General features: G+C 45.4%; 1 protein-coding gene across 3 annotated transcripts in view; it reads right to left on the reverse strand.

Moving 5' to 3' along the window:
* Positions 1–14,651, reverse strand: part of RIPOR2 (RHO family interacting cell polarization regulator 2) — a 109,598-nt gene that overhangs the window by 41,619 nt on the left and 53,328 nt on the right. For all 3 annotated transcript variants that reach the window (XM_044917724.1, XM_021696826.2, XM_021696828.1), the window contains exons 2-7: positions 10,795–10,921; positions 9,302–9,457; positions 8,489–8,567; positions 6,578–6,601; positions 5,427–5,480; positions 1,254–1,403 (exon numbers count right to left, since the gene is read on the reverse strand). In XM_044917724.1, the coding sequence (XP_044773659.1) occupies positions 1,254–1,403; positions 5,427–5,480; positions 6,578–6,601; positions 8,489–8,567; positions 9,302–9,457; positions 10,795–10,921 (590 nt within the window). The remainder of the gene's footprint in view (positions 1–1,253; positions 1,404–5,426; positions 5,481–6,577; positions 6,602–8,488; positions 8,568–9,301; positions 9,458–10,794; positions 10,922–14,651) is intronic.

The raw sequence follows: 14,651 nt of genomic DNA on the forward strand, positions 1-14,651 counted from the left end.
GCTCGGCGGGGAGTCTGCTTCTCCCTCTGACCCTCCCCCCTCTCATGTGCTCTCTCTCTCTCATTCTCATTCTCTCAAATAAATAAATAAAATCTTAAAAAAAATAAAATAAAATTTTATAACTTCCAGAGCTGATAATTTAGATGTGCTAATAATAATGTGGCATAAACAAAGCACAGCACTATATCAAAATATTTTGCTTTTTAAGATATTTTGGTAACTGTACTACTAATACTGAAATGACTATTTCAGTATCATTAGTTTCTTCTGAGTTCCTGGATTCCACATATTTTATTTAGCGCATTTAATAAGCATTCTTCTGAAAGGGGAATATAGGCGAAGAAGCCAAAACATGGAGAGAGAGACAAAACGGTTCAGACCAGAGACACTGCTGGAGCGACCATACAAGGTGACCCATGGGGTCAGACGCTCAGCTCCGGGATCTGCCCAGCAGACCCCATGAACCCTCAGGAGGCTGATGACTTCATTTATGAAATTCGATCTGCGAGCAGACACTCGGGTTAGTGAGATGTGCTGCTTGAATTATTCAGTCTTCCATCAAAGACACTTGGTATCAGGTGACCCCAGGAGGAGGGAAGGCCTCCCTGTGTCGGATGCAGGGGCCTCAGAGACAGAAGCCAGGGGAGGCCCACTTCTGCTTGTGGCTCTTTATCTGGTCTCCTTGAAGAGAGAAGGGGACTTCCTTAGCATAAAATCATCACAGGCTGGAGTGTTGGTGATACCCAGCTTTCAGGGCAGCTATCTTAACTGCTAGGGTGGTTCTACTTCTGGGAATAAAGCCAGATTAGCCTGGACACTAGAAAACTTAGGAGTGCACTTAGAGCGTCAAAAACCAGGGCCCTGTGGCTGACCCATGCATTCGCTGAACTTCTCGACAAGCATTCGTAGCCTCCCTATGCAGAGACCGCAAGGCAGCAGGGAGCACGGAAGAGTTCAAGACTTGGTCAGTGAATGGCTTCGTAGCATCTGACATCTTGCGGCTTTTCAGTTTCATGAGCAAGCACGGTCCAAGGCACTAGGAGATGAGTGACTGCCAGGTGACACTCGGGGACCAAGAAAGGCCAACGGAGGCTGTGGAGTCCAGTGAAGACTGACTGAACCAAAATACGACCGACAGAAGTGCCCGAGACTCATCTTAAACAATTCCACAGACAGCCCCCAAAGAGTGCAAGAGAAGCAAATGGTAAGACAGCTCCCTTAAGGGTAGGATGAGGTAGCCAACCGGCACGTACCTCCGTGTACTCCCTGTAGCTGCGACTGATCTCCGAGAGGCTCTCACGGGCAGCTCGGCTGCTAGGCGAGGCCGCGAAGGCTTGCTTCATTTTGCTGGCACCATCTTGGAGGCGTCTTTGGATACAATACCCTTCGTAGAGTTCATCTACCTGTCCGAATCACAGGAGGGAACACGAGGGATGTAACTATTTAATCCCACTTGAAAGAAGTTACACAGGCCATTGTTCAGTCCAAAAGATATTTATGTTTCTGACCTCAACAAGGAGACTCTAGTAGAAGTGTCACCCTTTTATTTATTTATTTATTTATTTATTTATAAAGATTTTATTTGAGAGAGAATGAGAGCATGAGCAGGGGGAGGGACAGAGGGAGAGAGAGAAGCAGACATCCCTCTGAGCAGGGAGCCCCACGTGGGGCTCATCCTGGGACCCTGAGAGCACGACCAGAGTGGAAGGCAGACGCTTGACCGACTGAGCCACCCAGGCGCCCTCCCCCCACCCTGAAGCATCATCCTTTTAGCCAGAGACCCATCATCTTTGTTGTAGCCACTGGGATCCATTTTCTCTTTCAAAGCAGATTTTAATCTGAGCCTTCTTTTCAAATTACACGAAATGAAAATGAGCTTAACATTGGTGGGCTGTGTGAGCCAAGTACTGGATGAAGGAGACCGCAGTCTTCTACATAAGGAACAAACACAGGAAGGATTTCCATGAGGCTCTTACCACTTTAAGGGTATTGTCACAAGGTGATATTCACACATCTACATTTAGCATTTTTTTTTTAAAAAGAACTTGAGCCAAGACTTTACAAAAATCATTTTCAATAGGGGCACCTGGGTGGCTCAGCTGGTTAAGTGTCTGCCTTTGGCTCAGGTCATGATCTCAGGGTCTTGGGATCGAGTCCCGCATCGGGCTCCCTGCTCAGAGGCGAGTCTGCTTCTCCCTCTGCCTCTGCCCACCCCCCGCCCCTGCTCTTGCTCTCTGTCTCAAATAAAATCTTAAATAAAAAATCATCTTCAATAAAGAGCCTCAACAATATAGAAAATAAAGTTATTAAATTATTTGTAAAATGAGGGTGAAGAGGGGCGCCTGGGTGGCTCAGTGGGTTAAGTGCCTGCCTTTGGCTCAGGTCGTGATCCCGGGGTCCGGGCATCGAGCCCCGCATCAGGCTCCCTGCTCCACGGGGAGTCTCCCTCTGCCCTTCCCTGCTGCTCATGCTCTCTGTGTCTCTCTCTCAAATAAATAAAATCTTTTTAAAAAATGAGGATGAAACACAACTGTCAAAACTTGATCAAACTGAACACTTAAGAACTATGCAGTGTTTGTTTGTGTAAATAATACTGCCACTAAAACAATAAATGGAAACGCTGGAAGTGAGCATTTTTCTGCTATACATCTACATTTATACGTCCAAACAATCATACGCTGTTTGCAAATGACTATTGATCATACTCATCTTATAAGCCTGAGAATCACTTACTATCTCGAAGACAGCGATTCTCAATCAACCCAAGGAGATTTTGACACCCCAGGGACATTTGGCCAAAGCTGGAGCTGTTTATTTCCAGCCTCACAGCGGGGAGGTATTACCACCATCTGGTAGGGACAGAGGCCAGGGATGCTGCGAAACATCCTGCAGGACAGAGGACAGTGCCCTACAACAAAGACTAGCTCCAAATATCAATAGTGCTTAAGTTGAGAAAACCTGGTTATTGCTGATCACGTATATGTCCACAGTCTTGCGCTCTCCCCCATTATCAGCTTGCTCCCCAGTTAACCACAGGAGTTTGCAGGCAGATGAAAAGGACACAAACCCCAGGTGTTGGCAGAAGCAAAGGAAATCAGGGACTTCTGCGAGGCAGGGATCTGCCTCGGCCAACTTGAATTTTTCATTTCAGTACAAACTTTATTCTCTCAAAAGGCTGTAGAACCAGAGGAAGGTGGAGATGAATATAATGGGTTTCAGAGTTTAAGATTCCTCTTTTGTTCTGAAAGCAAGTTTTTGGGTGCTGACGACAAAGCGTCAGGAGGACCTGTAAGAGTAGGTGGAATTTTCCACCATTGCGATCTCTGTCTAGACGTCAATCACACTCAACTTAGAAGATGCACATTAAGAGACTGGAAATTATTCTCTGGTTAAAGGATTCTCTGTTGCTCTTTCCTTCAACAACTCACTCCACTTTGGTGAGAGCAACTGCCAAACTCTGGAAGCAGCCTTTCGTCTTTGGAGTCGATGGGTTTGTCTCCGATTAAGAGGGAGATGTAAGGTCAAGGGTGGTGAAGCTGCTGATGAAATCTTTGGGTTCGTGACTGGCAGAGAGGGTGGCTGCCATACCCTAAAACCAAGCTAAGAATCACCTGGTGAGCTTGTTAAAATGCTGATGCCCAGGCCCCCCCCCTCTGAGATGCAGATTCAGTAGGTTAGGGCTGGGCTGGAATCTGGAATATTACATAAACATTGCAGATCGTTCTCATGGGGTTGGTCCCCACAAAACCCCTAGAAACACAAGAGCTGATCCCTCTTCCAGGGCAGGCCAGACTGTTTCACCCATGGGGTCCCCTGGGAAGCTGCCCCTTCCTCCGTCTTCCCCACTACTGGGTTTGCTAAAGTCTGAGACTGTAATCCTCTCTATAGGAAACTGCTAATCCTCTCTATAGGAAACTGCTCATGGGGACATCAGTTTAGCCCTAAAGATGCAGTCTGTTACTCTGCATTTGCAGAAGAGTTAATTCTTTGTTTTCATTTCAATGCCAGCCTATCCTAGCCCAATGGAGTTAACCTGTAGGATAAAGGGTAACTCTGTACCCACTTGAGTGGGAACGGGCCGACTGTAGGCAAGCGTTGGTCTCATCCACACGTCAGCAGGGACCCTCACCAAACCAACTGCTGGACTCATTCAGTTAAATACCATTTGTGAGACATGCTGTGCATAAGGTGCTGCAAACAGACCGCCCCCAACCTTTCGTGACCCCCGGGGTCGTCATGGCTAACCACGATGGCTGCAAGGTGGATAAATACACTCCTACCTGAGAGGGATTTTGTTTTCTTGCTGTGTTTCTAACTAAACAGAGTAATTTGCCAACACCTGCCTGCCACACAGATACATCTGAATGGATGTCATTGTTTTATTTGAGTTTAACAGAAATTGGAGCAATTTCAGATTCGCCCAGGTAATAGATATTTTTCAAAGCGGAAACATGCAAAGGCAGCTGCATATACATATGTTTACATACATCTAAATCGTCACAGAATTTTAAAACAAAAGGATTCTTAGGCTCATTTAGATTGAATGCATGCACCTCCCGGCCCCATTTCACGGAGTGGAAAACCAAGGTCCGCATGGGTGATATAGCCCAGAGAGTATGTGACTGGAGCCTAGGGCTTCTGACTCCTAGCAGAGAGATCGAGACTGGAGACTGAAGGCTCCAGTCTCTCTACTTGGAAGAGAGGCTGATGCACATGGATGCATATAGGAATGACCATTGGTGGGATTTAGCGGCTCCCAACGGGAACGATTTTCTGGTTGCCCCAGTAACTCTTGGTAGTGTTCAGAACAATGGGGTGACAGTCCCACTCCATGCTAGCCTGGTTGGATCTCAGTGAATGGTTTGTAGGGTTCAGGGCTGGGTGTCAGGGGTCCTGACAAAATGGCCCACGTCGACGGGGGCGACAAAGATGAAAGAAAAGGTGCCTGGAAACCACGCCATGTGAGGAAGGACAGAAGGAGCCAGGAGCTTGAGAAAGAGTTAGGGACGTACATGGCACCTGCCCTTAAGTACTTTCAAGGCCTTCGTGAAGAAGTTTACGGGGTACCAAGCTATATGCGTGGCCCCAGAGGGTCCAGTTACGCAAGTGTGAAGTTTCGTGTAGGGTGACTTTGGTTCGATCTTTACCAAGACTGCACAGGGACTAAAAGCCCAGCAGGAGGCTCTGTGGGAAGCACTTCAATGTTTGTTGAACGGAAGGAGAGTCAGAGCTATGCCAGATTGTCAGGCTCTTTTCTCCTTTTTCTCCATCTTTCCTGCCGGTTGGAGGACTTAATTGATAATCAGTTTAGGAGTCAATTAGGTAAGACATTCTCCGCAGACTACGTGCCATGCTTAGGCCAAAGGCGTATTGATTAGTGACTGAGGACAGAAACCCAGAAGCCAAGACAACGGGAACTTCATTACCTTACTAATGTGAAATTCCAGGCGTCTCATGTATCTTTCAATCGTTTTAATTTGCTGGAATTAAAAGAAGAAGTTTGAAAAAGTACAGCCATTTACAGTTTAACTGATCTAGACCAACAAGAATATCTTCTTCCTGATCTCAGACCCCAAATTACCAGAAAATGCTAAATACCTCCCCTTCCTTCCAATCTTGGCTATTTCAGAGAATCTCTAATACCAATTTGGAAAGTATTTACTAAAACATCGAATAAATATTCTGAGAGATGAGCTTGAGTTAGTAATGGGAATCCTTGTGTTGAACATTGAGGGAGGCCAATCAAATGGAATTCACTGGGTTTCTAGCAGGGCAATATCCTGTTGGGGCATACTTCTAATCCTTCACAGTAACATATTTTATCATCTCGAAGATGAACTCACCCCCCCTACAGTTTAGTGTCTCTGAAACCGGGCTGCATTTTGAAACTACTGTCCGTTCGTGCTCAAAGATAATCACAGTGGTTCGTGTGTCATCTCTTTGAGTTATAAATATTGTTATTACATGCATTAAACTTAATTACCCTCTCCAATGTCTTCAAAAAACATTACACCATGATTCAGCATTAAAATTACGTATATACAGAAAGGCATGCGAAGAGAGCAGCAGCATATATGAATAAACAAAAACAAACTCTACATTTAAAAGAAGCCTAGAAGAGTTTTGTCACGAAGTATAAAATACACATTTTAAGTGAACAGAGAAAACCGTGCCAGGGTTTACCTGGAATCACTTTTTTTCCCTTAGGGAGATATAAAATAATGGTGTGTTTTTCAGTCAAAGACGTCTTCAATTTGATGAAATACGGCAGTCAATTAGAGAGAACACAGGTAAGGACCTTCAAATACCTGGAAAGTTCTTGAACTTATCAGCGCACAAAGAAACCCTACAACCAAGTGGCATTTTTATGGAAGTGACCTTCAAGATGTTATTGGAGCTACAGATCATGGTACTTATTCACCCGCCCTCATTAGATACAAGAATGACTTTTACTAGGCTTAGAAAAATCATCAGTTCTTGGAGATCTGGTTATGCCTAAAGAGGAAATCACAGACCTCTCTGCAAACATGCAGTGTTTTATTTTTTCACAATACTCCCCCACAGAATGATAACTTACCTTGTCTAGGTCATACAGCACACCCTAAAATAAAAAAGGAGTGTCCGGATTAAAACATAGTTTCCTCACAATTGTTACTGATTTCAATAGAGGGATTCAGTTTGCATTTCTGCATTTCCAGGGAAGAAATGATCACTCCTGCAAAGTTCTGCTGGGTTATTTGAAATAGCGGCGAGAGTACTTTTAGGGGCCCGTATTTATTTTCCCTCTGTGTCTCCAGAATTCTACCCCAATCTCTCCGCACCCAAGGGTCTCACTTGCTTTCAGCTCTCCTCTCTTACATCCTGAGGGGCACATAAATTCATATTAACTTTTATTTATTTATTTATTTATTTTTAAAGATTTTATTTATTTATTTGAGAGAGAGAGAATGAGAGAGAGCACATGAGAGGGGGGAGGGTCAGAGGGAGAAGCAGACTCCCTGCCGAGCAGGGAGCCCGATGCGGGACTCGATCCAGGGACTCCAGGATCATGACCTGAGCCGAAGGCAGTCGCTTAACCAACTGAGCCACCCAGGCGCCCTCATATTAACTTTTAAATAAGGAAAGCAAGTTAACATAGAATGGAGCAGGGATAGCCCTTGCCCTCCCATTTAAACATATAAAACTGGTGTTTAAGGAGAGTCCTGGAGGGCAGTGATAGGCTTTTCACAAATTGTTTTTTAAGCAAGTTCATTTCCTGTGTGTTTGTAATAGCACAGTGTAATCGGCACACCATTCCCATGTCCCCCATCAGGAGGGTTTTCCTACGGAACACCAGGTCCCAGCAAGAGCTCCTGCGTCCATTCACTATTGTTTTCCAAGGAGAAACATGTGTTGCCACTGAGGATGCTCAAGGGCATTCCAAAGCGGAAGGCCATTCCATAAGGAGTCGCTCCCCACAGAGATGGGGCGGTTCCTACTGTAACATCATCGGGGGATAAAATCTTTTAACTTCCGTAAAGCTTTTAGCCTCTGAGCCTTCGGAAAGGACAGGACTACACATCTTAGCAGATCTCCGAAAACAGAAGAAGACAGTGGCTATGGATGCACAGCTCTACCTCTTAGTGCGTGGAGACTTTTCCTGGGCTTTCGGACACCTTGGAAGATTAAGATGTAAGATCATTTTGAACTGAACAAAATCATTTAAAATAGTGTATAGGGGAAAAGCACCTCTTCAACCAGATAAGTCCTCACAAATTTATTAGAATAGAGGACACCTGTGAGCTGCGGGTGGTAAGGACATGTAATGAATGGGCTCAGGGGCTGCTCCCACCTTCTCATAACAGGTGCCCCTGGGATCCCCTTGCCCTCCCTGACATCATTGACCTGTACTGTTTTTTTAGTTGTTCTGGGCTCCAAATTCTGTACTAACAAAATGCTAGGAGAACCCCAACTTTTCATTTCCTTATATGATTTGGAGGAGGGGTAGAGGGGGTTGCAGTTGCTTCTGTTTAGTATTTTTTCCTGATTATAAAGCGTATCCACATAAACATGCTTGGAAAATACTGAGAAGTATTAAGAATAACTTTAACTGGGGCGCCTGGGTGGCTCAGTTGGTTAAGCGACTGCCTTCGGCTCAGGTCATGATCCTGGAGTCCCGGGATCAAGTCCCGCGTCGGGCTCCCTGCTCGGCGGGGAGTCTGCTTCTCCCTCTGACCCTCCCCCCTCTCATGCTCTCTCTCTCTCTCATTCTCTCTCTCAAATAAATAAATAAAATCTTTAAAAAAAAAAAAAGAATAACTTTAACCTTCTCATATATGCATGAGGAAGCAGATAGTACTCTCCCCCTTGGATCTGCTTTTCTTAAAGGTTCTTCCTCATCCCTGTACCCTTCCCCAGACCCCTATCCCCATCCAGTAGGAAAAAAAAAGATACTCAGCCCAAAAAAAGGAATACTGGGTTAACATCCTAATGATTGGATGGTACCTACCAGGCGAGAGTTTCTTCTCATGTCTTTTAACTGAGCTGTCAGCTTGTCCAACTCTGTCTGGTGAACCTCCAGATATTCACTGCAAAAAGAATAGGAAACCTACTTGTGACCTCTGTACCGTGCTGCCCTTGTCCTTCCGAAGGGGACGAGGAACCTGAGCCCTGCTCTGGGGAGGGGAGAGTCGGTGGGGAAGAGGCTGCATATCTCCTAATCTCTCAACTTTCTGAAAGCTCCGGGAGTTGCTTCTGATACCATCCAGATGGTCAAAAAGGAGAGCCCCTGTGAGGCTGCAAATCCAAAAAAGAAAAAGCAGAGGGGAGGGAACGGCGCAAATGATGTTTTGGGTCTCCTGGGTCCAGGCTCACAGAATTCTATCTAGTGAAATATGACACCAACTCTAGAGGTCTCCCCACACACCAGGGAGATTTTATTCTGGGCCAACAATCCGTATAATAATAGACTATAATATATAACATAATAACTTGGGAAGGTTTCAGAATCCTTCCTCAGCGATCACTAAAATGGAGCTGTCTGTCCATCGTCGTTTATGTGAAATCCAACACTGCGCTGAGTTAAACACATCACTAGTTCGGATCTCCCTCGATGCTATGGATGTGATGCGGAAACTTGACATATTTCACACGTTTGAGACTCATTGAAGGCTTCCTCAATTACGGTGCAAGAATAAAATGTCTAGTACAGAAATAGACATTTTAAAATGATCTCTTAAAACTTTTCCGTGCACCCCTCCTCCCCCTGAGGATTTTAGAAAGGAAAAACGTTCTAGGACGCTCTTAGCGTCGATGTTCTTACTCGAGTCCGTTTTTCAAGGCTCTGACGACCTCTTCTACCCTCTGAGGCTGAGGCTCTTTGGGAGGGTTGTTGTTTTTGTGTCCTAAATTGTGCATTTTCTTCAGTTTGGCCTGAGGCTTCTTAAGAGCGGAGGGATTTTCGATGAAGGAGTTACATCTGTGCAAAGGAAAAAGAAATTGTGAGTCTCGGCATCCAAAAGGGTCTGAGCAAAGAAATGCCCTTTGAATCATTTTGTGTTCATATCTGTGTCTTGTGGGGAAGGTACGGGTCCCCGATAGCTGAATAACCTGAGCCATCCCACGTGTGGTTTATTGGTGGATTTGCTATTAGATTTATGAACTGCTGAAATCTGGAAGCTCCACAAGGCAGTGGCTCCCCAGGGTCTGGTCAGGGGCTCTGAGTGAAGACACACCATGCCACTGAACCCTTACAGAAAGCCGAGGACAAGTGCTTCCAAGGAAACGAGGGAGCAGAAGGGTCTAATCCGACGAAAAAAATACGCGTGCTATGCAATGTTGAGCACAAGCGTCTGCTAAACTCGACTAGGATGTGAATGAACAGTTTCTGGATAAAGGGCTACTCCAGATGGCGTTAGAGAGAGGCACACGTAGCCGAACCCATGGCTTTGTGTGAGCTTTCTTTTTCTGGAGTACATTATCTTTAGGTAGAACGCAGAACTCAGCGTCTCTGTTAGTGGCAGGGATGCAGCCTGCAAGCGGAGATGGACACCTGAGAGAACTTAGACCCCAACCCCGGATCTGATTAGGAGACCGAGAGGCCAGAACCTCACCGACCCAGCTGTCAAAGGGAAAGCTGTGACCTCCGAGTCTGGCAGGTGCCCGCCCTGCGCCTCCCAGGCTCGTTACTCTTTTCCTCAGCATAACCGTCCATACCAAAGGGGACAGGACAGGTCGAGCACGTAGGCCCCTGAGGGCCCAAGACCTCTGTCGTGTCGGAAAAACTGAAGACAAACTTTTTCCATGTTACCTATTTCATGACCCGTGTGTTCCTTCTTGAGTTCCCCGAAGTCCTATTTTAGAGGAAGGGAGATTCAGGAGAAACTGGAAGACTAACTTTCCCAAGCCTGTGTCTGAAGGACATCTGCTGCCCAGAGTCGCTCAGCAGAGGCAGTCTTTACCCACTGCATAACTTAGAGCAAACACAGTCTCCCCAGTCTGGCTGTGGTGGGAGACGTGCGGCTCAAAGGGGAGGGGGCAGGGAGAGCCAGGCACACAGACTGCTAGCTTATCCCAAATCTCCAGCCATCTGCTTGGCAGGAGGAATTCTAGATGACAGAAAGAAACTACGGCACTTAATTTTTGGTACATTACGTCTTTTCCATGGAAGAGATTAAAATACCATGCACGCGTGTGTGCGTGCATGTGCATGCGTGTGTGTGTTTCAACAAGGCTGAACGCTCGCAGAGCCTCTTGAGGGCATGAGCTCACAGCCTTCTCGAGCTGCGTCCCGGGACAGAACCACACCCGACTTGCCTGGACCGTCTCTCCTGAAGGCCGCTGAACCCCGCGAAGGACTGGCTTCTGATGATCCCATTGGGCCCCCCAGGAGAGAAGGACTGGGATCCTACCAACATGATTTCTGGGAGTCTGGCTGGTAGTCCTGGAAGACAGTGGAAAGATTAGGGCAAATTACAGGCAGGTCCAGACAGAAAAAACACTACACTTGTCAACAATGGCAAAGGTGAGGGGAGGTGAGGTGAGTCATGAGACCATTAGTTGTTTGTAAGTCTTCTTTCCTACGACCTGTTCTTTTCAAGCCAAAGGGTTCAGCTCTCAGGTGAAGAAAAAAAAAGATACCCACCTACTGAGACAGAAATAAACAGAAATTGCATACAATCATCAGTCATTTTAGGTTTCTTTTCAGGGATTTTGGTTTTTTTTAGACAAGGTTCAAGAACATGGAAACTTCAGAATGTTTACCTCCGTTCAACAACAAAAACAACAGCAGAAACACACAAATAGGCCAAGTCAAAGTGTCAGCCGGGTCCCGCATCACATTCAAAACACAGTCCAACCTCAGGGGAGAATTCGACACTGAGAAGTCAGATGGCTGAAAACACTAGTTTTCTTTAAAGATGAATTGACTTCAACATGTCCTCCTTTTCTCTACCCTTAAGTCTATTTCGAAAGATAGGATTGTGTCACTCTTGTGGGAGCATGAAAGAAAACCAGTAAAGAGAGCGTTCCCACAAGTGCTGATCATCTATGTTATTATGATACGAATACCAGAGCAGAGGGACAAAGAGAGAGGGCAAGACCGCAGGAAGCACACACCCCATTTCGGTCGCTTGCTTGGCTCTTGTCAAGACTCCCCTCGAATGACTAAGACGCATTGTCCAAACACAGCTTCGGCGGGCCCGCGAGCCCAAGGTCAGTTCCCCCAAAGGCAGGCCTGAGCTGTCAGGTAACGCTTTCCCCCAAGGTCAGGCGCAGTGGAAGCACATACCATTGTGTTAGCAGGGACCCTCAGCCCAGAGAGGGGGGCGGCTGAGGAGCAGGCTCCCAGGAGAAGGGGGAGGCAGCTACTGTCCAGACTGAGGACGTCCAAGGTGGGCAGACACCAAGTTGGCCTGTGTGAACGGCATCAACCACTGTCCTCCAAAGACCCAGCCAGCCAGCAAGAACAGCTAAGAGACACAGCAGAACTTCCCGCGGTCTATCCAGATGTGATAGGAGATGGGATAGGATGATAGGATGTGATGGAGGAGCCACCCCACCAGGCCCTACTCAAGGCATTCTATTGTAGGCAGCTGAGCACAGGAAGGAGGCTGCAGTGAGCTGCCTCCCCAGAGAGAGGACACACAGGCCCCTCCCCCGTACCGCGACTGGCTGGGGTTTGCAGGCATTCTTCAGAATTTTCAAACTGATAAAGTGGAAGTGTGTGTGTGCGTGTGCAGTAAAGTTCAATCTAGTGCACCAAGGGCAGGACAAAATGCAGGACTTAATGAGGTTCTCTAAGTGCCCTTGGCTGCTTACGAAGAGGTCCGTCCACTTCTCGGGTGCATGAAGCATGCCTGTGTGACCTTTGTATCCACACTCAAACTCGTCATGAACATCAAGAAGACATTATAGCTTGCGTTATTTCTGTACTCAAAAGTGTTATAATCAAAAACACATCTTAAGGTCCAAATTTGGCAATTTTTTTTTTTTTTAAGTAGGCACCATGCCCAGCATGGAGCCCAGTACAGACTCGAACTCATGATCCTGAGATCAAGACCTGAACAGAGATCAAGAGTTGGACGCTCAACTGACTGAGCCACTCAGGTTTCCTGAAATTGGGCAAATTTTGTTAGTATTGTCTTTCATTTTGTAAATTATTGTTCAATACATCTGTTGTTGCATTACGGAGTTCTTTGACCACAGGAAAAGAATGAAAGCATTTAAAAATATTTTAATGGCATGATTGTCTTGTACTTCCTAGAAATTTTTAAGCCAAAAAAAATTTTTTTTCTCTTATCCATTGGATTGGTAGTTTCCACTATGGACATCTGGTTCCCTCTGCCCAGGCATTCAGTTTAACTAATGCAGAGTGCCACATGGGTGTCCAGATTTTGAAAAAGTCCTCAGGTGATTCTTAGGCTCAACAAAGAAAAGGAAAAAAAAAAGGTGATGTTGGCTGAAATTTTCAATTTTTTTTTGAAATTTTAAAACTGCAGTTAAAATAATCTGCTATAATTTCTCAAATCCAACTTCTGAGAAGTACTATTCAGTTTTTTAATTTAATTTTATTATGTTATGTTAATCACCATACATTACATCATTAGTTTTTGATGTAGTGTTCCATGATTCATTGTTTGCATATAACACCCAGTGCTCCATGCAGAACGTGCCCTCTTTAATACCCATCACCAGGCTAACCCATCCCCTCACCCCCTCCCCTCTAGAACCCTCAGTTTGTTTCTCAGAGTCCAGAGTCTCTCATGGTTCGTCTTCCCCTCCGATTCCCACCCCCTTCATTTTTCCCTTCCTGCTATCTTTTTTTTTTTAACATATAATGGATTATTTGTTTCAGAGGTACAGGTCTGTGATTCAACAGTCTTACATAACACACAGCGCTCACCACAGCACATACCCTCCCCAATGTCTATCACCCAGCCACCCCATGCCTCCCACCCCCCACCACTCCAGCAACCCTCAGTTTGTTTACTGGGATTAAGAATTCCTCATATCAGTGAGGTCATATGATACATGTCTTTCTCTGATTGACTTATTTCGCTTAGCATAATACCCTCTAGTTCCATCCACATTGTTGCAAATGGCAAGATTTGGGGGGTTTTTTGATGGCTGCATAATATTCCATTGTATATATATATACCACATCTTCTTTATCCATTCATCTGTTGATGGACAGCTTGGCTCTTTCTATAGTTTGGCTATTGTGGACATTGCTGCTAAACACATCGGGGTGCACGTACCCTTTCGGATCCCTACATTTGTATCTTTGGGGTAAATACCCAGTAGTGCAATTGCTGGGTCGTAGGGTAGCTCTGTTTCCAGCTTTTTGAGGAATCTCCATACTGTTTTCCAGAGTGGCTGCACCAGCTTGCATTCCCACCAACAGTGTAGGAGGGTTCCCCTTTCTCCGCATCCCCGCCAACATCTGTCCTTTCCTGACTTGTTAATTTTAGCCATTCTGACTGGTGTGAGGTGGTATCTCATTGAGGTTTTGATTTGGATTTCCCTGATGCCAAGCGATGTTGAGCACTTTTTCATGTGTCTATTGGCCATGTGGATGTCTTCTTTGGAAAAATGTCTGTTCATGTCTTCTGCCCATTTCTTGATTGGATTCTTTGTTCTTTGGGTGTTGAGTTTGATAAGTTCTTTATAGATTTTGGATACTAGCCCTTTATCTGATATGTCATTTGCAAAAACGCACAGCGAATATCATTCTCAATGGGGAAAAACTGAGAGCTTTCCCCCTAAGGTCAGGAACATGGCAGGGATGTCCACTATCACCACTGCTGTTCAACATAGTACTAGAAGTCTTAGCCACAGCAATCAGACAACAAAAAGAAATAAAAGGCATCCAAATCGGCAAAGAAGAAGTCAAGTTCTCACTCTTTGCAGATGATATGATACTTTATGTGGAAAACCCAAAAGACTCCACCCCAAAACTGCTAGAACTCATACAGGAATTCAGTAAAGTGGCAGGATATAAAATCAATGCACAGAAATCAGTTGCATTTCTATACACCAACAACAAGACAGAAGAAAGAGAAATTAAGGAGTCGATCCCATTTACAATTGCACCCAAAACTGTAAGATACCTAGGCATAAATCTAACCAAAGAGGCAAAGGATCTGTACTCAGAAAACTATAAAATACTCATG

Source organism: Neomonachus schauinslandi, chromosome 8 (assembly GCF_002201575.2).
Source record: "Neomonachus schauinslandi chromosome 8, ASM220157v2, whole genome shotgun sequence".
Lineage (NCBI taxonomy): Eukaryota > Metazoa > Chordata > Mammalia > Carnivora > Phocidae > Neomonachus > Neomonachus schauinslandi.